This window comes from Carcharodon carcharias, chromosome 8, assembly GCF_017639515.1.
Source record: "Carcharodon carcharias isolate sCarCar2 chromosome 8, sCarCar2.pri, whole genome shotgun sequence".
Classification (NCBI taxonomy): domain Eukaryota; kingdom Metazoa; phylum Chordata; class Chondrichthyes; order Lamniformes; family Lamnidae; genus Carcharodon; species Carcharodon carcharias.
In genome coordinates this window covers 12,342,219-12,366,838 of record NC_054474.1, presented here as the reverse complement: position 1 = coordinate 12,366,838, position 24,620 = coordinate 12,342,219, and the positions used below count along the sequence as shown (strand labels likewise).

The 24,620-nt window shown below is 51.1% G+C and overlaps 1 protein-coding gene across 1 annotated transcript in view; it reads right to left on the bottom strand.

Moving 5' to 3' along the window:
- Nucleotides 1-24,620, bottom strand: part of gemin5 (gem (nuclear organelle) associated protein 5) — an 82,164-nt gene that overhangs the window by 39,152 nt on the left and 18,392 nt on the right. The window contains exons 7-12 of the mRNA XM_041194089.1: nucleotides 23,809-23,974; nucleotides 19,983-20,195; nucleotides 5,465-5,550; nucleotides 2,863-2,945; nucleotides 2,629-2,765; nucleotides 1,377-1,450 (exon numbers count right to left, since the gene is read on the bottom strand). Coding sequence (XP_041050023.1) covers nucleotides 1,377-1,450; nucleotides 2,629-2,765; nucleotides 2,863-2,945; nucleotides 5,465-5,550; nucleotides 19,983-20,195; nucleotides 23,809-23,974 — 759 coding nt within the window. The remainder of the gene's footprint in view (nucleotides 1-1,376; nucleotides 1,451-2,628; nucleotides 2,766-2,862; nucleotides 2,946-5,464; nucleotides 5,551-19,982; nucleotides 20,196-23,808; nucleotides 23,975-24,620) is intronic.

Genomic DNA, 24,620 nt, shown 5'->3' with positions numbered 1-24,620 from the left:
GGAAAAAAAAAACCACACACAAACACAATAGCAAAACAACATACACAGAACAGGCCTCAACTGTAGGGGTGGGTCGGATTAAAAAGATGAGAACAGCAATGAGTTAAGGATACAATAGAAACATTCTAACCACCCACCCTCAGCCCACCCACATTACATGGAAACATTAGCAAAGGCATGGGGCAAGAGCAAAAGGATTAGGACAAACTGGTTAGCCCTTTCAAAGGGCTGGTACAAGCAAGACGGGCCAAATGGCCTCCTTTATGCTGTGCTATTCTGTGAACCTTACATCGGTGGGACAATGATTAGCGTCCCCTTGATGCTTCACGCCCTCCCATACCATTTTCCACACTCAGTAAGGAACCATCAACAAATCACTTTTTCAAGAGAGCTTATTCACGATCGCCTCAAAAAGAGTAAATCTTCACTCAAAGAAGAAAAATGTTACACTTATCCTTGCGACGTTGGTATCACTGGCAAAGCTGGCATTTATTGCCCAGATACAACGGAATAGCTTGCTAGGCCACTCGGCGGCAGCGAAGTGTCAATCATGTTGCCGCGGGACTGGAGTCACATACAGGCTCAAACCAGGTAAGGACAGGTGATGGAAGAATTAATCACTGCACTAAAGTGAGGAAGCATTTCCTGTTAGTGAAAACCTCACCACCTGTCTCAGATATGCCCATGCACTGAATTAAACTGAAGCTCACCAACAGTTACTATGTGCGCAAATGCTGCAGCCATGTTTGCACACAGCACAATCCCACCGAGGTAGCATGTGTGTAATTTTGTTTGTAATAAGGAGCGAGTATGCGCATTTGGTAGAGTGAGTGAAGGCATGAATTACAGCCCCCATCCTGTACAGCTGGTACAGTCAAACTAGTGACGGGTGTACTTGTGAACCAGCTGAATTATGATGATCCAACAGCTTTGTAGTCACGTTAACTGGCATCAGCTTTTTACTTACAGATGTTATTTTTTTGTAAACTGAATTCTATTGTTCAAACTGCCATGTCAACATTTGAACCAAATTCTCGATATTACTAATCTAGTAAAATAATATTTACAACACGTGTCCCATTTTCAACATCTTCCCAACTTAGAAATATATCGGCCGTTCCTTCACTGTCGCTGGGTCAAAATCCTGGAACTCCCTCCCTAACAGCGCTGTGATTGTACTTACACCACATGGACTGCCGCGGATCAAGAAGGCAGCTCACCACCACCTTCTCAAGGGTTATTAGGGATGGGCATTAAATGATGGCCTAGCCAATATTCCGACAACAACTGAAAACGACACCATAAAAGTAACAGGAGCAAGCACTGATTTTATTTAAAATGACAAAAACAGGCTGTGAAATATATTGTTCTCTCACCCATCATCGTTCCCAATAGCCAGGGCTTTACCATCAGGTTTCCAGTTCAACTCGCTGTGACCTGGAAGTTTATGCTAATGGAGGTAATAAAGAAAGACAATTTATTGACGCTCAGCAAACAGTGAATACAGGCCTAGTCGACCCAATCTCTCCTCATAAGACATCCCAGGAATCAGTCTGGTGAACTTTTGCTGCACTCCCTCAATGGCAAGTATATCCTTTCTTAGGTAGGTATACCAAAACTGCAAACAATACTCCAGATGTGGCCTCACCAAGGCCCTGTACAGCTGCAGGAAGACATCTTTGCTCCTGTACTCAAGTCTTCTCACAATGAAGGTCAACATGCGACTTGCCCTCTTAACTGCTTGATGCATCTGCATGATTCCTTTCAGTGATTGGTGTACAAGGACACCCAGGTCCCTTTGTACATCAACATTTCCCAATCTATCACCATTTAAATAATACTCTGCAATTGTTTTTCCTATTGAATTGGATAACTCCACACCTATCCACGTTATACTGCATCTGCCATGTATTTGCCCACTCACCCAACCCTGTCTAAATCGCCTTGAAGCCTCTTAACACCCTCATCACACTCACTCCAAGTTTTGTGTCATCAGCAAACTTGGAAATATTACATTTGGTTCCCTCACCCAAATCATTGATACATGTTGTGAATAGCTGGGGCCCAAGTACTGATCCCTGCAGTACCCCACTCTGCCTGCCATTTCAAAAAAGACCCATTTATTCCTACGCTCTGTTTCCTGTGTGCTAACCAATTCTCAATCCGTACCAATATATTACCCCCAATCCCATGTGCTTTAATTTTGCACACTAATCTCTTATGTGGGACTTTATCGAAAGCTTTCTGAAAATCCAAATACACCAAATCCACTGGTTCTCCCGTATCTATCCTGCTAGTTACCAGTTTTACCAATGCTGTCCCGTCGTGGAATCACATCTAATAACGGACACTGTTTTGCGAAATGTCCTGATGAGTGCAAGACGGAAAGCTTTGACATGTCTCTTTTTTTTCAGTAAAAACGTACTTTATTGACTGTAAAACACTTTGGGACATTCCGAGAGGTGAAAGGTGCTATAGAAATGCATTTTTTTTTTGTTTTCTTTAATGCTTTTAATGTACAGATTGCCCCAATTTTGATTTAAAAATGCAAACACCAATTCCAGAAGCGACCTGCATCCTTCCTGAGCTTTATCTCCTTTTATCGAAGTGAGTGGGAATCACACCTACCTTGATTCCGTTCGTCTCCCGGATTAACCGGTTAATGTCCTGGGCATCTGCTGTCAGCTTCCAGGGGTTGTGCTGGAGGATAATGCCCTCTCCTGCACAGCTGTACAACATCATTCCAGGCCCATCTCCGTCCCCACCTGGCAGAGAGAAAACCCAGAGCACCATCCGTCAGGGTCAGTGGTCAGGTAAGGGTTAATCGCGGGCGCTGCATCAAAGTAATGGAGTGGGACTCACCAGAAGCCATGGGGAGCAATGGGGGTCCCCAGGTAAGGGCGTAAACAGTCTTCCTGTGATAGGAGCTGGAAATCTGAGGTAGTCTGTAAGGAATCACGGAAAGTTAGCATCCAGTACGGAAAGCAACCGGGAAGGTAAACAGCACGGCCAGAATACAAAAGGAAGGAAGTCTTACTGTAATATATTGGCAAGAACACATTTGGAGTTCTCTGTACGGTTTTGACAGGGCTAACTACAGAGAGGCTGTTTTCCTTGGCTGGAGAGTCTACGACTAGGGGTGTCAGGATAAAAAGGGATGTCAGCCATTTAGGACTGGGATGAGGAGAAATATCTTCACCCTCAAAGGGTTGTGAAACTTTGGAATTCTCTATCCCAGAGAGCGGTGGATGCTCAGTTGGTGAGTATACTCAAGACCAGTTCTGACCGAACTTGGGACACTAAAGGGATATGGGGATTGGGCAGATAGGTGGAGTTGAGATCAAAGTTCAGCCATGATCTTATTGAATGGAGCAGGCTCGAGGGGCCAAATGGCTGATTCCTGCTCCTGTTCTTATGAAGCAAGAGAATATTAAGAAAGCGAAAAAAAGCTGCAATCATTGGAAAACAGGGTCAGGATCTCTGCCTGAATTGTACCTCCATTGCCCTGGACACTGGGGATATTTGGAGGGCATCAAATGCCACTCCAGCACATCCCGGGAAAGAGCGTTCTTCAGTCCCACAAGTGGCTGTGCATTTACCATCACTGCAGCCACCATTCAGTCCCCCTACGGAATTGTACTTCCTTATTCAATTGAATTAAACGTGTCAGCCGTGGCTCAATGGATATCACACTTGCCTCCGAGAGCGAGAGTTGTGGGTTCAAGTCCCATCCCAAGAGCAGTACACAGGGAGTGACACACTGTCGGAGCTGCTGTCTTTTGGGTGAGACATTAAACTGAGGCCCCCGTCTCGCCCCTCAGGTGGCCACAATTTAAGAAGAACTAGGGAATTCTGTCCTGTGGTCCACATTTATCCCTCAAGCAACATCCAAAACACAGATTGCATGGTTGTTATCGCATTACCGTTTACGGGATCCTGCTGTGCACAAATTGACTCCTGTGCTTCCTACATTATAACATGAGGCTACATTTCAAAATTTTTCATGATAAACACAAAGGACAGCTTGCATTTATGCCTCTCCCATGGCCTCAGGGATACCACATGGTGCATTGAGGTACTTTTTCACTGTTGGAAGTTAGGAAACACAGCAGCCAATTTGCACACAGCAAACTCCCACAAACAGCAACGGGATAATGACCAGATAATCCGTTTTGCTGGTCAATATACGGGTAGGGATTCTCACAATTCCACACGCTAGAGCTTTGGTCTTATTGGCAACCTTGTAAATAGGGCCCCGAGCCTTTTGCTCACCATGCAAGTGAGATAACGGCCACCCTGATCTGATCATTTCGCGCTGTTTATCTCACAAACTCACGAATGGGCCTAAGAGGTCTCTTTTGGCCCTGAAAAGTGCCCAGCCTACCTTGGATTATCCTGAAAGGTCAAGGTATCGCAAATATTTGAGCAACAGGTGAAGCGAGCTGTTTCACGCCGCTACTATGCAGTAGCGCACACGAGTGGTATTTGCCACTAACAGGCCGCTGCTGTCAAACCAAAAAGATGTTCTGGAGTACCGCGGTATATGAATTTCAGAGCCGGTGTGAAGCTCGGTATGTAGGCCGTATGTCCCAAAGACTGGCAGATCGTATCAAACAGCCCGGCTCAGCCACTGTTAACGGGCAGGGTACAGCCCATGCCCAACCAGCTCGTGCTTGCAAAACTCAAAACACAGTGTCAAACATTAGATGTGATTCTGCGGCTGGACAACACTTGCTAAATAATCCTCAATGTGCTGAGATTTACGCTGACAACCAATTTAAGATAGTCAGTCGGAGCCGCAGGGTGGCTCATTTGCGCGTACTGGAAGCTACATATATTACTACACATGGCCCTGTTCTTTGCAGGCAGAAAGAATATCTACACATAGTGCCTGTTTCAGCTAGACAGCCACGTGCTGACTCATTCCTCAAGGCAATGCCCTGACCAATCAGGTTCAAGCTGCTTAGTTTAAATTTCAAACAGTGCTTGGCAGTTAACTGCCAGTCACCATCAATGGTGCATCCTCCATGGCAACACCTTTACCAATCAGAGTCCACTTGCCAACCAATCAGCACTCTCTTCACACAGTATAAATTGTTGTTTTCCCTTATCTTGGTATTCTTGCAAGACGAACAGCTTAGACATATCTCTTTTTCCAGCAATACTTAAGTTCTGTACGACCAAAAGGCTGTTTTTTTTTTTAAAAAGTGGTGCTGGTTGAAGGATGAATATTGGCCAGGACACCAGGAAGAACTTTCCTGCTCTTCTACAAACAAGCTCAGGTCATGCAGCCAATCTGAGGGAAGAAGAGGACCTCGGTTTAAAGACTCGGTGAAACGACTGCGCCTCTGACAGTGCAGCACTCCTGTAGTATTGAGCTGGGACTATCAGCCTGGATTTTTTATATTCAAGTCCTGGAGTGGGACTTGAACCCACAACTTCCTGATTCAGGCTCTTTACTCACTTGTTTGAATAGATTTCAAAAATGCCAACTTTGCCATCGTCGGTTCCAAATGCCAACGTGCCCTCCTTCGTCGGATGCCAACACAACTGCAACAAACAGAAACATAACGAATAAAGAGAGTTTTATTCTTTCATGGGGGTGTGGGTGTCGCTGGCAAGGCCAGGATTGCTGCCCACCCCTAACTGCCCTTGAACTGAAATATTTACTCCGACAATTCAGAGGGCAGTTAAGTGTCTGGGTCTAGAGTCACTCATAGGCCAGACCAGGTAAGGATGGCAGATTTCCTTCCCGAATAGGACATTGCTGAGCCAGATGTGTTTTTACGACAATGGATGATGGTTGTCATGGTCACCCATTCTACTCCAGATTTATTAATTGCATTTAAATTCCAGCAGCTGCCGTGGTGGGATTTGAACTCATGTCCCCGGAGCACTAGCCTGGGATCTAGATTACTGGTCCAGTGACATTACCATGACACCACTGTCACCCCCCTGTCACTACTAAAATGAAATGCAGGGTGAGAGGACTTCAGTTATACGGAGAGTCTTGACAAGCTGGGGCTGTTTGCCTTAAAGCAGAGGAGATTTTATAAAAATATTTAAAGCCATAAAGGGTTTCAGTGGAGCAAGTGAGAAAGAAGTGTTTTCGCTGGCAGGAGGGTTGGTAACCAGAGAACACGGGTTTAAATTTATTTGCAAAAGAGCCAGAAACAACAGGAGGATTTTTCTTTTTAAAGCACAGTGAGCTGGATTGCGCTGCCTGAAAGGGCGGTGGAAGCAGACTCTACAATAAGTTGCAAAAAGGAATTGGACAAACACTCGAAAGGGGAAAAAAAGATTGCAGGCTACAGGGAAAGAGCAGGGGAGTGGAACTGATTGAATAGCTCATTCAAAGAGCCAACACGGGCATGATGGGCCGAATGGCCTCCTCTGATTTAGCACGCAGGACAGAATGTAATATATTCGGCTGCCAAGGTGGAGGTGCAGAGCTGTAGAATCACAGAAATCTGTGGCACAGAGGAAGCCATTCAGCCCATCAAGTCCATGCAGACAGGAAAAAGCACCCATCCAGCCTAAACCACACTTGGTAGATTACAGCACTCCACCTGCTTATCCAATTGTTTTTTTTAAATGCATTAACGGTTTCTGCCTCTCCGAACCTTTCAGACAGCAAGTTCCAGACACCCACCAGCCTCTGAGTGAAAAAAATTACTTAACTCCCCTCTAATCCTTAAACCAGTCACTTTAAATCTATGTCCCCATTGGCTATTGATCTTTCTGCTCATTGGGATTAGGTCCTTCCTATCCAATTTATCGAGGGCCCTTATAATTTTATACAATTCAAATCAATCTCCCCTCTCAGCCTCCTCTGCTCCAAAGAAAACTGCCTCTCCAATCTCCCCTCATGGCTGAGGTTTTCCAATCCTGGCAACATCTTCATAAAGTTTTTCTATACCCTCTCTGCCTTCTGTCTTGTAAGACGATGATTTGTGCCACGGTGGTCAACTTGTGTTAAACATCACCTGGTCTCGGATCGGGGGCCTCCACTCCGGAATGGCAGTCTCTGTCGCATTTGCCGCAGAGGAAGACAGGGGGCTGAGGAGGTGCATGATTCGCTGCCCTCTATTTCCTCTGGACCCTCTTCTCGGCCAGCTGAGCTTACATTCCTGCTCGCCCCTTCCAAACAAACAAAGTCAGCCTCCAGAGGCCACAGCGGTCAGTGAGTGTCAGTGTCGCCTGTAGGTGTCCTTGTAGCAGAGGTATGATTGCCCAAGAGGTCTGACCCAGTGGCCAGTTTGCCGTACAGAAGGTCATTGGATATACAGCTGACATCCAGCTGATCAATGTGGATGAGCCAGCGCATTTGGAATTGGTTTTGCAATGAGTGTTTGCTGATGGAGTTGGCATGCTCCAGGATCTCGGAGTTGTTGACCTTGTCCTGCCAAGGGATGTCAAGGATACGTCCAAGACAGTGAAGGTGGAAACTGTTCAGCCTTTTCTCCTGCTTAGCCTATGTTGTCCAGGTCTCACCACTGTAGAGGAATGCACAGTGGACACAGGCTTGGTAATCTCACAGTTCTGTGTTCTCAGTCAGGTTGCTGTTGATCCACACTCTCTTACTCAGCTTGGACATCACAGCTGCAGCTTCTGTGATGCGTCTGCTGTTTCAGCATCAAGTGACAGATTGCTGGTGATTGTGGATCCTGGATAGGTGAAGCTAACAACCACCTCCAAAGTCAGACTGTCAATGCTGATGAATGGTGACATCCTGGATCATGACATTGGTCTTTCTGGTGCCGATGGTCAAACTCTTCACAGGCGTGAGAAAGTCTGTCCCTTTGCCGCTGATGGTGTTCCGCAGTGCGGAAATGCTGGTGCAGCGTCATTGGCCTACAGCAGTGCTCTGACAAGGATTTGACACACTTGAAGAAGGCTGAACAGCCTTCCATCAGTTCTGGTATGGAAGTAAACAGCCTCTGTAGATGATTTTATTTAGCGAATGTAAATCTTTGAAGTCAAGCAATAAACCCAGCAAATGAGGGGACTAAGGTGATTAGACTGCCACTAAGTCTGTACAGGGGACACTCCTCAGTAACGTGCAGCATTGCTTGCGTCTCTCCACAAGTGGATAAGGGGTTTGTACTGAGGCCCCAGGGACCCTGGCCTGTCCTGAACCGGTTCAGCAAGGACCACTCTCACTGTGGCAGCTCAAAACCTGCCATTCCACAGAGGGGGTTTGTCATAAGGAACTTGTTAGTGACTTCCCGGGTTTCACATTTCTTCATCCAAAGGATGTCTGCTGGTAGATCTTGCTCAGGAAGGGTGATCCATATGGGGTGCTGAGATGGATGGCGGGCAGTGGGTGGGTTGAACAGGTAATCATGGAGGGGGTAAGTGAGGTGCAGCACAGACGCTTTCAACAAGCTCAAGTGTCAGATGGGTGGGGGCTAATGTTTGTGAGGACAGGAAGCCAGGGGAAGGGTGTTGAATGGAGGGTTTCAGTTATGATGCGCATTGTTGCACTCAATTGAATGTTCACAAGATGTGTGTGTACTGTACAACAGGCGCACAGTACACAGCTGCGGTGTCTGATAGGGGAGGTGCTGAGGTCCAGAGTGTTGTGGCAGCAGCTCTCCAAGTAGATCCGGCAAGTTTGGTTAATAAGCTGTATCTGGTTTTGATCTTTGCTGCTGTTTTCTTCAAATGTTCCAGAAAGGACAAAGTCCTGGCTAGAGTCACTCCCAAGTATGTTGGGTTGGGGTCATGCTTTAGTCTCTGACCATATATACGATGTGCAATTCTGTTTTGGCCCTGGCACTGTGCAGTTGGAATGCTCTGGATATGGTTTGAGAGATTTAACGTGAGACGCCATGTGCTGCAGTAGAGCATCAACTTTGTAACATTTTCATTAAGGGCCTGGTCTGGAGAGCAGAATGGAGCTGGAGTGACACAACAGATATCATCAGCAAGTGGCTCTTGGCAGGTCAGTTGTACATACGTTGAACAGCATTGGGGTTAGCACTGAGCCCTTTTGGGAGTCCGTCGGCCTGTACTCTCCGTGCACCTCTCCCTTGTCCAAGGTGGGCTCTCGAGTCGTCTGTGGTGAAGGGGTGTTCCAACAGCTGCCCCAACCCAGGTTGGAAGCACTCTGGGCGGGTTGAGGAGCAGGCCAGTGCACCATCGAGTATCGCAGGCAGCACCATGCCTGCCTTCAGGTTCCTTTGGCAGCTATTTCGATGGAGGTGGTGAGTGCCAGAGCTTGATGACATGTGCTGCGTTCCTTACAGACACCAGCTTGGTTGACATGAAAGATGGCCTCTACTTCCGGAGATGTGCGCTGCAGGATAAGACGCTCAAAGATCTTGGAGCACACAGAGTAGTGAAATTGTCGATAACTGTCTGCCAGTGTGGGATCTTTTCCAGGTTTTGGCATGGCAATGATTTTTACCACATTCACACCTTCAGGAGGGAGTTTGAGCTGACGATTCTTACGTAGAACTGAGACAGCCAGGTGTGAGCGCGGGGGCCCAGAGTTGTTTCAGGGATTCTGGTGCGATGTTGTCACATCCCGCTGCTTTGCCACACTTCAGGCCCCTCATATGCTTTCTCCAGTTCTGTGATCTCGAAGGGATCAGGACTCCCACGTTCTCCATGTTGCTGGAGTTGTTTCATCAGTTCGTTACAGGTCACAGAATCACAGAGTGCAGAAGAGGCCCTTCGGCCCATCCAGTCTGCACTGACACATGAGAAACACCTGACCTACCTACCTAATCCCATTTACCAGCACTTGGCCCATAGCCTTGAATATTATGACGTGTCAAGTGCTCATCCAGGTACTTTTTAAAAGGATGTGAGGCAACCCGCCTCCACCACCCTCCCAGGCGGTGCATTCCAGACCATCACCACCCTCTGGGTAAAAAAGCTTTTCCTCACATCCCCCCCTAAACCTCCTGCCCCTCACCTTGATCTTATGTCCCCTTGTGACTGACCCTTCAACTAAGGGGAACAGCTGCTCCCTATCCACCCTGTCCATGCCCCTCATAATCTTGTACACCTCGATCAGGTCGCCCCTCAGTCTTCTCTGCTCCAACGAAAACAACCCAAATCTATCCAACCTCCCTTCAAGTGATGAGTTTTATTTTATTTTCCAATGGTGCCTTCACCACGTGAAGCAGATAACTGCCAACTTGGCTCGGGAGTGACTGATGGGTGATTTATTTGTGGGAGATTTTTAGGCTGCTCCAAGATGGCGAATCAGGCTCCAGTGCTCCCAACTGGAATGAGCGAAATGGAGTCTTGCTGTCGTTTCCTCCCAACAGGCGAGCAGCATTGAGAGGCTCAATGAGGTGGTCTGTTCATCAGGGTCACCAGATGACACATATCCCTTGAAGAGCTCTGCGCTCTCTACATCAACAAATGGGATGTAGATGGGTCAATAGTCACGAGGAATGGCTGTGCAAACAGCTTTGTGAACGGCACTACAAAAGTGGTTATACAATTATTCCACAGGTAGATGATGAATAGATATAGTTACAATGATGTGGTCCAAGGTCTCACTATATTTTTGGCCAATTTGCTTGACACAAGTTCCATCACACCTTCTTTGCCTTCCAGTCATCAACAGTGTAGAGACCAATGTGAGGGAGCGATGGCCTGTGCTGACTCTGTGGGAAGTCACCCAGAGCTAGACACGCTGCTGGTTGGGGGTGACCTTCAAGGGAACTGACCCAGCACAGGTCAGATGAGTAATTCCGACCCCATCTGCATGAATATGTTCTTTGTTGCTTGGAGTTGTTGATCAGTGTGAGGTCGTTTCTGGAGGCCCAGTCTAGGAGCTGTTCACCGTCACTCTCTGGCGCTGACGAACCCCAGTCAGTGCGGTGGCTGCTGAAGTCTCCCATGGAGGTAGCTGGATGAGACAGTAGTGGCAGGATTTGCAGTTCCCACCTGGCACTCAAAGACTCATACACTTTTGCGACATGGAAGCTGCTGACCCAAATTGTGTCACAGTTGCAATGTTGGGTCAGACATCGGTGGCATGGCTGTGTTTAGCATGAGTTAGCACAGTAGATCAAAGCCTTTGATGTAATAACCATCTTCATCTTCAGTTCCAATATGGGTTTCTTGTAGGCAAAAGATGTCAATGGATGGCACCCAACACTCCAAAGAGGGTTCGCTTGCCGACCGACAATCCCTCAACATTAAGTTGTAAAATTCGGAGAGTGTGTCCTATTGCCAGAAAGCCAGAGGGCTGCTCAATGTTGAGACTGGTGGTTCTGACGGGACTGGCATTCCACAAAGGACTCTTTCGGACTCCTTGATTTTCTCTTGGAATTCAGTCCATTGGTAGAAGCAACAGCTGGAGCTTTGCCCAATGGCAAGCGAGTCAATAGCTTTACTAAGCTCCTCCGCCGTGGGTTCAATACCCAGCTCTGCAATTACAGGCAGGCTTTCTGTGGTGTCTAGAGCTTCCTCAGTGACAGTGTTCTCCCCAGATTACAAACTCGAGGTAGCGTTGCACCCATCTCTCCAACTGCTTATTGCAGTCGACGATGACCACACTCCCCGTCTTTGTTTTTAATTGAGTCGTTTTCCATGCTGATGGACCTGTTTGATCCCATCATACATGCCCCCAGCATTCCCTGTCTCAAAGGATATCTGGATATTCTGGCAGAGCTCTAACCAGTAGTCACAGGCGTACCGCCGATCAGTTTGCTGGACTTTACTTCGAGTGGGTCTTAGTGCTTTCAGAGTCTTCTCACTCGGATCTCACTCGAATGAGAGCCGACTGCTTGGTTTCAGTGACGGGTTGCATCAGTGAGTTCAGCCTCAGACCAGTCAACACCTTTTTCTCCTGTTTCCCATATATCGAGAGTGTGGCATTGTAGATGGTGTCTCAAAGTTTCATTTCGTGTCTGCACTCTGTGTGGGGAATGCTGGAGAGGGCCTGTTCAATCACGTCGAGGAACTGTTGGTTTTTAGGCTGCTTTGAATGAAAAACACTTCCAAGGCTTGTACCCTAGCCCTGATGCACACCAAGGTGTGATCTGCATCACATTGTGGTAGCCGTGTGCATTGAGAACGCTGTTCAGAGACTCATGTCTGGTGATGATCAGATCCAACTGACGCCAATGCCCGGATCTCAGATGTCTCCAACACACCCTGTGGTGTGGTTCGTTCAGAAAGGAAGTGTTATTTATACAAAGCTCATGGTAGCAGCAAAACTCAAGTAGCCTCTGTTTATTCTCATTTTTCTTACCCAGGATATGATGTCCAACACAGGAAGGCCATACCTCATGGTCCACTCCCACCTTTGTGTTGAAACCCCCAGTAGGTAAAGATGTCCTGAGTTAGTGATTCTGCTGTTAATAGTGTCAAACTGGTCTTTCGTCTCAGTGGTGGTGCACAGTGTTGGAGCATAGGTACCCAAGAGGTTAACTTGCTCTGGAGGTAAATGGAGGGAACACATTCTGAGCCACTTGTGGGAGGTTCTATCACAGCGATGCCTACATCTTGCTCACTTGTTTTCTCTGAAGTGTTCCCCTGCCAGATGAACGTTTTTCCTTTCAGTGATCCGCTCAGGGAGAGCCTGCTCTCTTGCAGGGAAGCTACGTCGGTGTTCAGCCAACCAGGTTCCATGTTGATCCCAGCCGTCTTGCACGTTTTGTTGACCAACTGCAAGTCGCCCGTCAGTCCCGCCCGCATGGTCCTGACCTTCCCGCTTACCAATCGAAGAGTTGGCATCTTCTTTCTTTTTGTTTGATTTCCTGATGTGATGGATTCTATCTACTCGCTGAGATTCTGAGCTCCCTTTACCCGATGACACAAAGAGCCTGCAGCGGGTCAGCACCTCACCATTGGGGGGGGGGGGGCGGGGGGTGGGGGGCAGCCAGTGGGGCACAATGTCCCTCCCACCTCCCACCGCCGGAGACTGTCTCTACACTATCTCTACACCAAATCGAGTTGGGCCTATCACTCGTATCCGCTGCCTCCTGTGTTGTGTTAACACTCTGGGGCAAAATTGGAGTCTCCTCTCCAAGGTGTGAGCCTAGGCAAAATTTATGGAGACCCTGGGCTGTCCAAATATCAGGAGCCAGCCCCCAGGCTTCCCTGGTTGAGTCTAAAGGAATGCAGATCACTACACTTAGCACCGGTTCAGTCGCAGGAGGTGCCAGAAAGATGACATGTTTGGACATCAGTCCGCCTTTGGACTCCACACCAGGTTTTTTTAATCAGGGTTTACTCTCTTAGCCTTCAACTCCCCCAAGGTATGTACGAGGCAGTGCAGTATTCGCCCAGAGCTGGGAGTTTAGTTCATGAGTGCCAGGGCGTGTGCACATGCTGGTGGGCCTGCATATTGAAAAGAGAGCGAGCGGAGAGCAGCGTGAGGGACAGAGAGCAGCGTGAGGGACAGAGAGCAGCGTGAGGGACAGAGAGCAGCGTGAGGGACAGAGAGCAGCGTGAGGGACAGAGAGCAGCGTGAGGGACAGAGAGCAGCGTGAGGGACAGAGAGCAGCGTGAGGGACAGAGAGCAGCGTGAGGGACAGAGAGCAGCGTGAGGGACAGAGAGCAGCGTGAGGGACAGAGAGCAGCGTGAGGGACAGAGAGCAGCGTGAGGGACAGAGAGCAGCGTGAGGGACAGAGAGCAGCGTGAGGGACAGAGAGCAGCGTGAGGGACAGAGAGCAGCGTGAGGGACAGAGAGCAGCGTGAGGGACAGAGAGCAGCGTGAGGGACAGAGAGCAGCGTGAGGGACAGAGAGCAGCGTGAGGGACAGAGAGCAGCGTGAGGGACAGAGAGCAGCGTGAGGGACAGAGAGCAGCGTGAGGGACAGAGAGCAGCGTGAGGGACAGAGAGCAGCGTGAGGGACAGAGAGCAGCGTGAGGGACAGAGAGCAGCGTGAGGGACAGAGAGCAGCGTGAGGGACAGAGAGCAGCGTGAGGGACAGAGAGCAGCGTGAGGGACAGAGAGCAGCGTGAGGGACAGAGAGCAGCGTGAGGGACAGAGAGCAGCGTGAGGGACAGAGAGCAGCGTGAGGGACAGAGAGCAGCGTGAGGGACAGAGAGCAGCGTGAGGGACAGAGAGCAGCGTGAGGGACAGAGAGCAGCGTGAGGGACAGAGAGCAGCGTGAGGGACAGAGAGCAGCGTGAGGGACAGAGAGCAGCGTGAGGGACAGAGAGCAGCGTGAGGGACAGAGAGCAGCGTGAGGGACAGAGAGCAGCGTGAGGGACAGAGAGCAGCGTGAGGGACAGAGAGCAGCGTGAGGGACAGAGAGCAGCGTGAGGGACAGAGAGCAGCGTGAGGGACAGAGAGCAGCGTGAGGGACAGAGAGCAGCGTGAGGGACAGAGAGCAGCGTGAGGGACAGAGAGCAGCGTGAGGGACAGAGAGCAGCGTGAGGGACAGAGAGCAGCGTGAGGGACAGAGAGCAGCGTGAGGGACAGAGAGCAGCGTGAGGGACAGAGAGCAGCGTGAGGGACAGAGAGCAGCGTGAGGGACAGAGAGCAGCGTGAGGGACAGAGAGCAGCGTGAGGGACAGAGAGCAGCGTGAGGGACAGAGAGCAGCGTGAGGGACAGAGAGCAGCGTGAGGGACAGAGAGCAGCGTGAGGGACAGAGAGCAGCGTGAGGGACAGAGAGCAGCGTGAGGGACAGAGAGCAGCGTGAGGGACAGAGAGCAGCGTGAGGGACAGAGAGCAGCGTGAGGGACAGAGAGCAGCGTGAGGGACAGAGAGCAGCGTGAGGGACAGAGAGCAGCGTGAGGGACAGAGAGCAGCGTGAGGGACAGAGAGCAGCGTGAGGGACAGAGAGCAGCGTGAGGGACAGAGAGCAGCGTGAGGGACAGAGAGCAGCGTGAGGGACAGAGAGCAGCGTGAGGGACAGAGAGCAGCGTGAGGGACAGAGAGCAGCGTGAGGGACAGAGAGCAGCGTGAGGGACAGAGAGCAGCGTGAGGGACAGAGAGCAGCGTGAGGGACAGAGAGCAGCGTGAGGGACAGAGAGCAGCGTGAGGGACAGAGAGCAGCGTGAGGGACAGAGAGCAGCGTGAGGGACAGAGAGCAGCGTGAGGGACAGAGAGCAGCGTGAGGGACAGAGAGCAGCGTGAGGGACAGAGAGCAGCGTGAGGGACAGAGAGCAGCGTGAGGGACAGAGAGCAGCGTGAGGGACAGAGAGCAGCGTGAGGGACAGAGAGCAGCGTGAGGGACAGAGAGCAGCGTGAGGGACAGAGAGCAGCGTGAGGGACAGAGAGCAGCGTGAGGGACAGAGAGCAGCGTGAGGGACAGAGAGCAGCGTGAGGGACAGAGAGCAGCGTGAGGGACAGAGAGCAGCGTGAGGGACAGAGAGCAGCGTGAGGGACAGAGAGCAGCGTGAGGGACAGAGAGCAGCGTGAGGGACAGAGAGCAGCGTGAGGGACAGAGAGCAGCGTGAGGGACAGAGAGCAGCGTGAGGGACAGAGAGCAGCGTGAGGGACAGAGAGCAGCGTGAGGGACAGAGAGCAGCGTGAGGGACAGAGAGCAGCGTGAGGGACAGAGAGCAGCGTGAGGGACAGAGAGCAGCGTGAGGGACAGAGAGCAGCGTGAGGGACAGAGAGCAGCGTGAGGACAGAGAGCAGCGTGAGGGACAGAGAGCAGCGTGAGGGACAGAGAGCAGCGTGAGGGACAGAGAGCAGCGTGAGGGACAGAGAGCAGCGTGAGGGACAGAGAGCAGCGTGAGGGACAGAGAGCAGCGTGAGGGACAGAGAGCAGCGTGAGGGACAGAGAGCAGCGTGAGGGACAGAGAGCAGCGTGAGGGACAGAGAGCAGCGTGAGGGACAGAGAGCAGCGTGAGGGACAGAGAGCAGCGTGAGGGACAGAGAGCAGCGTGAGGGACAGAGAGCAGCGTGAGGGACAGAGAGCAGCGTGAGGGACAGAGAGCAGCGTGAGGGACAGAGAGCAGCGTGAGGGACAGAGAGCAGCGTGAGGGACAGAGAGCAGCGTGAGGGACAGAGAGCAGCGTGAGGGACAGAGAGCAGCGTGAGGGACAGAGAGCAGCGTGAGGGACAGAGAGCAGCGTGAGGGACAGAGAGCAGCGTGAGGGACAGAGAGCAGCGTGAGGGACAGAGAGCAGCGTGAGGGACAGAGAGCAGCGTGAGGGACAGAGAGCAGCGTGAGGGACAGAGAGCAGCGTGAGGGACAGAGAGCAGCGTGAGGGACAGAGAGCAGCGTGAGGGACAGAGAGCAGCGTGAGGGACAGAGAGCAGCGTGAGGGACAGAGAGCAGCGTGAGGGACAGAGAGCAGCGTGAGGGACAGAGAGCAGCGTGAGGGACAGAGAGCAGCGTGAGGGACAGAGAGCAGCGTGAGGGACAGAGAGCAGCGTGAGGGACAGAGAGCAGCGTGAGGGACAGAGAGCAGCGTGAGGGACAGAGAGCAGCGTGAGGGACAGAGAGCAGCGTGAGGGACAGAGAGCAGCGTGAGGGACAGAGAGCAGCGTGAGGGACAGAGAGCAGCGTGAGGGACAGAGAGCAGCGTGAGGGACAGAGAGCAGCGTGAGGGACAGAGAGCAGCGTGAGGGACAGAGAGCAGCGTGAGGGACAGAGAGCAGCGTGAGGGACAGAGAGCAGCGTGAGGGACAGAGAGCAGCGTGAGGGACAGAGAGCAGCGTGAGGGACAGAGAGCAGCGTGAGGGACAGAGAGCAGCGTGAGGGACAGAGAGCAGCGTGAGGGACAGAGAGCAGCGTGAGGGACAGAGAGCAGCGTGAGGGACAGAGAGCAGCGTGAGGGACAGAGAGCAGCGTGAGGGACAGAGAGCAGCGTGAGGGACAGAGAGCAGCGTGAGGGACAGAGAGCAGCGTGAGGGACAGAGAGCAGCGTGAGGGACAGAGAGCAGCGTGAGGGACAGAGAGCAGCGTGAGGGACAGAGAGCAGCGTGAGGGACAGAGAGCAGCGTGAGGGACAGAGAGCAGCGTGAGGGACAGAGAGCAGCGTGAGGGACAGAGAGCAGCGTGAGGGACAGAGAGCAGCGTGAGGGACAGAGAGCAGCGTGAGGGACAGAGAGCAGCGTGAGGGACAGAGAGCAGCGTGAGGGACAGAGAGCAGCGTGAGGGACAGAGAGCAGCGTGAGGGACAGAGAGCAGCGTGAGGGACAGAGAGCAGCGTGAGGGACAGAGAGCAGCGTGAGGGACAGAGAGCAGCGTGAGGGACAGAGAGCAGCGTGAGGGACAGAGAGCAGCGTGAGGGACAGAGAGCAGCGTGAGGGACAGAGAGCAGCGTGAGGGACAGAGAGCAGCGTGAGGGACAGAGAGCAGCGTGAGGGACAGAGAGCAGCGTGAGGGACAGAGAGCAGCGTGAGGGACAGAGAGCAGCGTGAGGGACAGAGAGCAGCGTGAGGGACAGAGAGCAGCGTGAGGGACAGAGAGCAGCGTGAGGGACAGAGAGCAGCGTGAGGGACAGAGAGCAGCGTGAGGGACAGAGAGCAGCGTGAGGGACAGAGAGCAGCGTGAGGGACAGAGAGCAGCGTGAGGGACAGAGAGCAGCGTGAGGGACAGAGAGCAGCGTGAGGGACAGAGAGCAGCGTGAGGGACAGAGAGCAGCGTGAGGGACAGAGAGCAGCGTGAGGGACAGAGAGCAGCGTGAGGGACAGAGAGCAGCGTGAGGGACAGAGAGCAGCGTGAGGGACAGAGAGCAGCGTGAGGGACAGAGAGCAGCGTGAGGGACAGAGAGCAGCGTGAGGGACAGAGAGCAGCGTGAGGGACAGAGAGCAGCGTGAGGGACAGAGAGCAGCGTGAGGGACAGAGAGCAGCGTGAGGGACAGAGAGCAGCGTGAGGGACAGAGAGCAGCGTGAGGGACAGAGAGCAGCGTGAGGGACAGAGAGCAGCGTGAGGGACAGAGAGCAGCGTGAGGGACAGAGAGCAGCGTGAGGGACAGAGAGCAGCGTGAGGGACAGAGAGCAGCGTGAGGGACAGAGAGCAGCGTGAGGGACAGAGAGCAGCGTGAGGGACAGAGAGCAGCGTGAGGGACAGAGAGCAGCGTGAGGGACAGAGAGCAGCGTGAGGGACAGAGAGCAGCGTGAGGGACAGAGAGCAGCGTGAGGGACAGAGAGCAGCGTGAGGGACAGAGAGCAGCGTGAGGGACAGAGAGCAGCGTGAGGGACAGAGAGCAGCGTGAGGGACAGAGAGCAGCGTGAGGGACAGAGAGCAGCGTGAGGGACAGAGAGCAGCGTGAGGGACAGAGAGCAGCGTGAGGGACAGAGAGCAGCGTGAGGGACAGAGAGCAGCGTGAGGGACAGAGAGCAGCGTGAGGGACAGAGAGCAGCGTGAGGGACAGAGAGCAGCGTGAGGGACAGAGAGCAGCGTGAGGGACAGAGAGCAGCGTGAGGGACAGAGAGCAGCGTGAGGGACAGAGAGCAGCGTGAGGGACAGAGAGCAGCGTGAGGGACAGAGAGCAGCGTGAGGGACAGAGAGCAGCGTGAGGGACAGAGAGCAGCGTGAGGGACAGAGAGCAGCGTGAGGGACAGAGAGCAGCGTGAGGGACAGAGAGCAGCGTGAGGGACAGAGAGCAGCGTGAGGGACAGAGAGCAGCGTGAGGGACAGAGAGCAGCGTGAGGGACAGAGAGCAGCGTGAGGGACAGAGAGCAGCGTGAGGGACAGAGAGCAGCGTGAGGGACAGAGAGCAGCGTGAGGGACAGAGAGCAGCGTGAGGGACAGAGAGCAGCGTGAGGGACAGAGAGCAGCGTGAGGGACAGAGAGCAGCGTGAGGGACAGAGAGCAGCGTGAGGGACAGAGAGCAGCGTGAGGGACAGAGAGCAGCGTGAGGGACAGAGAGCAGCGTGAGGGACAGAGAGCAGCGTGAGGGACAGAGAGCAGCGTGAGGGACAGAGAGCAGCGTGAGGGACAGAGAGCAGCGTGAGGGACAGAGAGCAGCGTGAGGGACAGAGAGCAGCGTGAGGGACAGAGAGCAGCGTGAGGGACAGAGAGCAGCGTGAGGGACAGAGAGCAGCGTGAGGGACAGAGAGCAGCGTGAGGGACAGAGAGCAGCGTGAGGGACAGAGAGCAGCGTGAGGGACAGAGAGCAGCGTGAGGGAGAGAGAGCAGCGTGAGGGACAGAGAGCAGCGTGAGGGACAGAGAGCAGCGTGAGGGAGAGAGAGCAGCGTGAGGGAGAGAGAGCAGCGTGAGGGAGAGAGAGCAGCGTGAGGGAGAGAGAGCAGCGTGAGGGAGAGAGAGCAGCGTGAGGCAGAGAGAGCAGCGTGAGGCAGAGAGAGCAGCGTGAGGGAGAGAGAGCAGAGTGAGGGAGAGAGAGCAGAGTGAGGGAGAGAGAGCAGAGTGAGGGAGAGAGAGCAGAGTGAGGGAGAGAGAGCAGAGTGAGGGAGAGAGAGCAGAGTGAGGGAGAGAGAGCAGAGTGAGGGAGGGAGAGCAGAGTGAGGGAGGGAGAGCAGAGTGAGGGAGGGAGAGCAGAGTGAGGGAGGGAGAGCAGAGTGAGGGAGGGAGAGCAGAGTGAGGGAGGGAGAGCAGAGTGAGGGAGGGAGAGCAGAGTGAGGGAGGGAGAGCAGAGTGAGGGAGGGAGAGCAGAGTGAGGGAGGGAGAGCAGAGTGAGGGAGGGAGAGCAGAGTGAGGGAGAGAGAGCAGAGTGAGGGAGAGAGAGCAGAGTGAGGGAGAGAGAGCAGAGTGAGGGAGAGAGAGCAGAGTGAGGGAGAGAGAGCAGAGTGAGGGAGAGAGAGCAGAGTGAGGGAGAGAGAGCAGAGTGAGGGAGAGAGAGCAGAGTGAGGGAGAGAGAGCAGAGTGAGGGAGAGAGAGCAGAGTGAGGGAGAGAGGGCAGAGTGAGGGAGAGAGGGCAGAGTGAGGGAGAGAGGGCAGAGTGAGGGAGAGAGGGCAGAGTGAGGGAGAGAGGGCAGAGTGAGGGAGAGAGGGCAGAGTGAGGGAGAGAGAGCAGAGTGAGGGAGAGAGAGCAGAGTGAGGGAGAGAGAGCAGAGTGAGGGAGAGAGAGCAGAGTGAGGGAGAGAGAGCAGAGTGAGGGAGAGAGAGCAGAGAGATGAATTGCCAGATACTTACAGATGTGACCTTGGATTTGATTCCTTGCCAGAAGGTCTTGATGTCATAGGAACTCTGGAGGGACATGGTGTCCCAGACCCTGATCATACTATCACCTACACCTATAGCAAGTGAGCCGATGTTCACAGGTGAGAAAGCCAAGCTGTAGACAAAACCACCAAGTGTAGGCTGCGTCCAGGAACACTCAAGTGTGTTCAGTTCCCAACACTTCACCTAGGATACAGGAGAACAGCAGTCAATGGGGTTTTTAACTTAATGGAGACAGATAGGCAGACACAGAGAGAGAAACAAAGGACTTAGGAGCAGTAGGCCATTCGGCCCCTCGAGCCTGCTCCGCCATTCAACTAGATCATGGCTGCTGTTCTACCTCGACACCATTTTCCTGCACTGTCCCCAAATCCCTTAATCTCTTTGAAGGATTTTTAGACAATTTCTGTCTTGAACATACTCAATAACTGAACTCCCACATCTTCTGGGGTAGAGAATTCCAAAGATTCATCACCCTCTTAGTCCTAGATGGTCTGCCCTTATTCTGAGATTGTGTCCCCTGATCCTAGAACCTCCCCCCAGCCACAGGAAACATTCTTCCTGTATCTACCCTGTCGAGCCCTGTAAGAATCTTGCATGTTTCAATGAGGTTGCCTCACATTCCTCTAAACTCCAGAGAATACAGGCCCCGTCTCCTCAATCACTCCTTGGACAATCCTGCCACCCCGGGGATCAGTCTGTGAACGTCTGTTGCACTCCCTCTCTGGCCAGCACATCCTTTCTTCAGTCAGGAGACCAAAACTGCAATATTCTCGGTGTGGTCTAACCAAGACTCTATACAACTGCAGCAAGACATCCTTACTGCTGTACTCAAATCCTCTTGCAATAAAAGGCCAACATGCCATTTGCCTTCCTAACTGCTTGTTGTAGCAGCATGTTAGCTTTCAGTGACTCATGAACAAGGGGACCCCGGTCCCTTTGGACATCAACACTCCCCAATCTCTCATCATTTTAAAGATATTCTGCATTTCAGTTTTTCCTATCAAAATGGATAATTTCACACTTATTTGCATTATGTTCCATCTGCCATGTTCTTGCCCACTGATTTAATCTGACTAAATCCCCTTTGCATCCTCCTCACAATTCACATTCTCACCTAGTTTTGTGTCATCAGCAAACCTGGAAATATTAGATTTGGTCTCCACAATCCCAATTATTGATACAGATTATGAATAGCTGGGACCTGAGCGCTGATCCTTGCGGTACCCCACTAGTCACAGCCTGTCAATATGAGGATGACCTGTCTATTCTTACTCGGTTTTCTGTCCATTAACCAATCCTCAAACCAATGCCAGTGTATTTCCCTCAGCCCCATGTGTTCTAATTTTGGTTACTAATCTCCCTTGTGGGACCTTATCAAACGCCTTCTGTAAATCCAAATACACCACAAGTACTGGCTCCTCCTTATCTATTCTGCTAGTTACAGCCTCAAAAAACTCCAACAGGTTTGTAAAACATGATTTCCCTTTCATAAATCCATGCTGACTCTGCCCAAACATACCATTATTTTCTAAGCGTCACATCCTTTACATTACATTCCCGTATTTTCCCTACTACTGATGTGAGGCTAATAGGCTGTAGTTCCCTGTTTTCTCTCTCCCTCCTTTCTCAATTAGTGCAGTTACATTTGCTACCTTCCAATCTGCAGGAACCATTCCAGAACCTATGGTATTTTGAAAGATGACCACCAATGTATCCACTGTCTCTGCAGCCATCTCCTTCAACACTCTAGGGTGTACATCATCAGGTCCAGGGGATTTATCTACTTTAAGCCCCATTAAACTCTCCACTACTACTTTTTGACTAATAATAATTTCTTTCATTTTAACACATCACCTTGCTCTTATGCCCATGTCTGCCCTTGGCCTGCTACAATATTCCAGTGAAGCCCAACGTAAACTGGTGGAACAATACCTCATCTTCCGATTAAGTACACAGCCTTCAGGACTTAACATTGAGTTCAACAACTTCAGACCGTGAATTCTTGCCTCCATCTTTACTACTTTTTTAGTCATTTTTAAAATGTATTATTTTTATTTACTTATCCTTTTTTTAAATCTTTTTCCCCAACCATCCCCCCTATAAGGCCTGTCACTTGTTTCTATGTTGTGCTTTCACAAGAGTGCTCACCCTTGTTCCCTTATTAACACTTTCTGCTAGCTTACCTTTATGCCACTATCAGCACCTTCTTTAGTCTTTAACACTAACATTAATACTCCTTTTGTCTTGTGTCCATGACACCTTTGTCAATCTCTCCTGAGCTCCCACATATCCCTGACCATTTTTGCCTCACCTGCTCCACCCCCCTCTTAAACAGTATAAAATCCATCACATTTCTATTTCTCTTTAGTTCTGAAGAAGTCATATGGACTCAAAAGATTAACTGTTTCTCTCTCCACAGATGCTGCCAGACCTGCTGAGTTTTACCAGCATTTTCTGTTTTTATTTCAGATTTCCTGCATCCGCAGTATTTTGCTTTTAACTAATTTCACTCAGTTCCTCATTCCCACTAGTCCCTCGATTCTTCAGTATTTCAGGGAGGTTTTTTTGTATCTTCCTCTGCGAAGTCAGACACACGAAGTATTTAAAAAATAAAAACAAAAAGCTGCGGATACTGGAAATCCAAAACAAAAACAGAATTACCTGGAAAAACTCAGCAGGTCTGGCAGCATAGGCGGAGAAGAAAAGAGTTGACGTTTCGAGTCTCTGACCTGCTGAGTTTTTCTAGGTAATTCTGTTTTTGTTTCACACAAAGTATTTGTTTAGTTTCTCTGCCATTTCCTTATTCCCCGTCAAAGGAATCCTGCAGCAAGTAACTCATCCCCTGACTCCCAAAGCCTGTCCACCATCTACAAGGCACAAGTCAGGAGTATGATGGAATACTCTCCATTTACCTGGATGAGTGCAGCTCCCACAACGCTCAAGAAGCTCAACATCAACCAGGACAAAGCAACCTGCTTGATTGGTACCACATCCACAAACATTGACTCTCTCCACCACCGACGCACAGTAGAAGCAGTGCGTACCATCTACAAGATGCACTGCAGGAACTCACCAAGGCTCCTTAAGCAGCACCTTCCAAACACATGACCACTACCATCTAGAAGGACAGGAGCAGCAGACACAAGGGAACACCACCACCGCCACCTGGAAGTTCCCCTCCAAACCACTCACCATCCTGACTTGGGAATATATCGCCGTTCCTTCACTAGGTCAAAATCCTGGAACTCCCTCCCTAACAGCACTGTGGGTGTACCTACACCACGTGGACTGCAGCGGTTCAAGGCAGCAGCTCACCACCACCTTCTCAAGGGCAATTAGTGACGGGCAATAAATGCTGGCATAACCAACGAAGCCCATAAATGGAAAAAAAACTCCAGTCTCTGCTTGGATGGGCCTATATTTGAGAGAGGGGCAGACAGAGAGACGGACAATAAACCAGAGCTGACAGCGTTCCTGTTAAAGAGGAACTGCTGAAAATAGTCAGTGGGTTTAATATGTTATAAACAGAACTGATGTTAATTGATTCCAATAGTGATGGCAAACAGTTGGTCAGTTGGTGCCCTTTGCCTGGCATAAGCAGCTGGCAGTGAAGGATGGTCAGGGTAAGTGGCAAGAGGGGCCATATAACAAACTGGAAGTATTATCTATTAAAATTGCAGGTGTATAAAGGGGCTGGAATGCTTGCTCACAGTTTGACACATCTGGAAATAACTGCATTCTCGGGGGGTTGGTGGTGGCAAGTGGAGCAGATTTCAAAATGATTTGAAGCACTCACATCCCGGTCCATCGAAGTGGAGAGCAGCAGCTCACTGTTATCCTGGAGGGAGACCGAACTCAAGTTGAAGACAATCCTGCTGTGATTCTGTCCTTCCGACGATGACCCCAGCAGTGTCCATTTCTGCTTCCCTGACTTAGTCAGATCCCAGAGCAGCAGCTCCCCCCTGCAAAGAAAGGCAATTGGTACCGATTTACATCAAGGCTAGAACACAGAATTGGGCCATTCTGCCCGACGGGAAAATGCTAGCATTTATGGTGCATACAAGCCTCCTCTCACCCCTCAACTAATCCTTTCTCCTTCACATGTTTCATCCAGCTTCTATACTATTCACCTCATCCACTCCCTGTGGCAGTGAGTTTCACAATCTCATCGTTCTCGGGGTAAAGAAGTTTCTTCTGAGTTCCCTCTGGGATTTATGAGCGATTGTCCGATTTTGATGGCCCCTAGTTTGGGTCTCCCCAACAAATGAAAACATCTTCTTCACATCTAGAATTTCAAACCCTTTCATAAATTTAAAACCCTCTTACCAGGTCATCCCTCAGCCTTCTCTTTCCTAGGGATGGGGAGCAGTAGGGATGGGTTAGCAATTCAGAAGAAAATTTTACTTTGGTATGAATTTGAATCCTCACTAAATCTCAGAACTACCCCTGACATAGAATCACAGAACTATTAGAGCAGGAAGCCAACTGGCCCATCGTGTCTTCACCTCTCCAAACGAGTAACTCTCCTAGTGCCAATCCCCCACCTTCTTCCTTTTGAATGTAACAGTCTAACTCCCTTTTGAAAGCTTCAGACGAATCTGCCTCCAC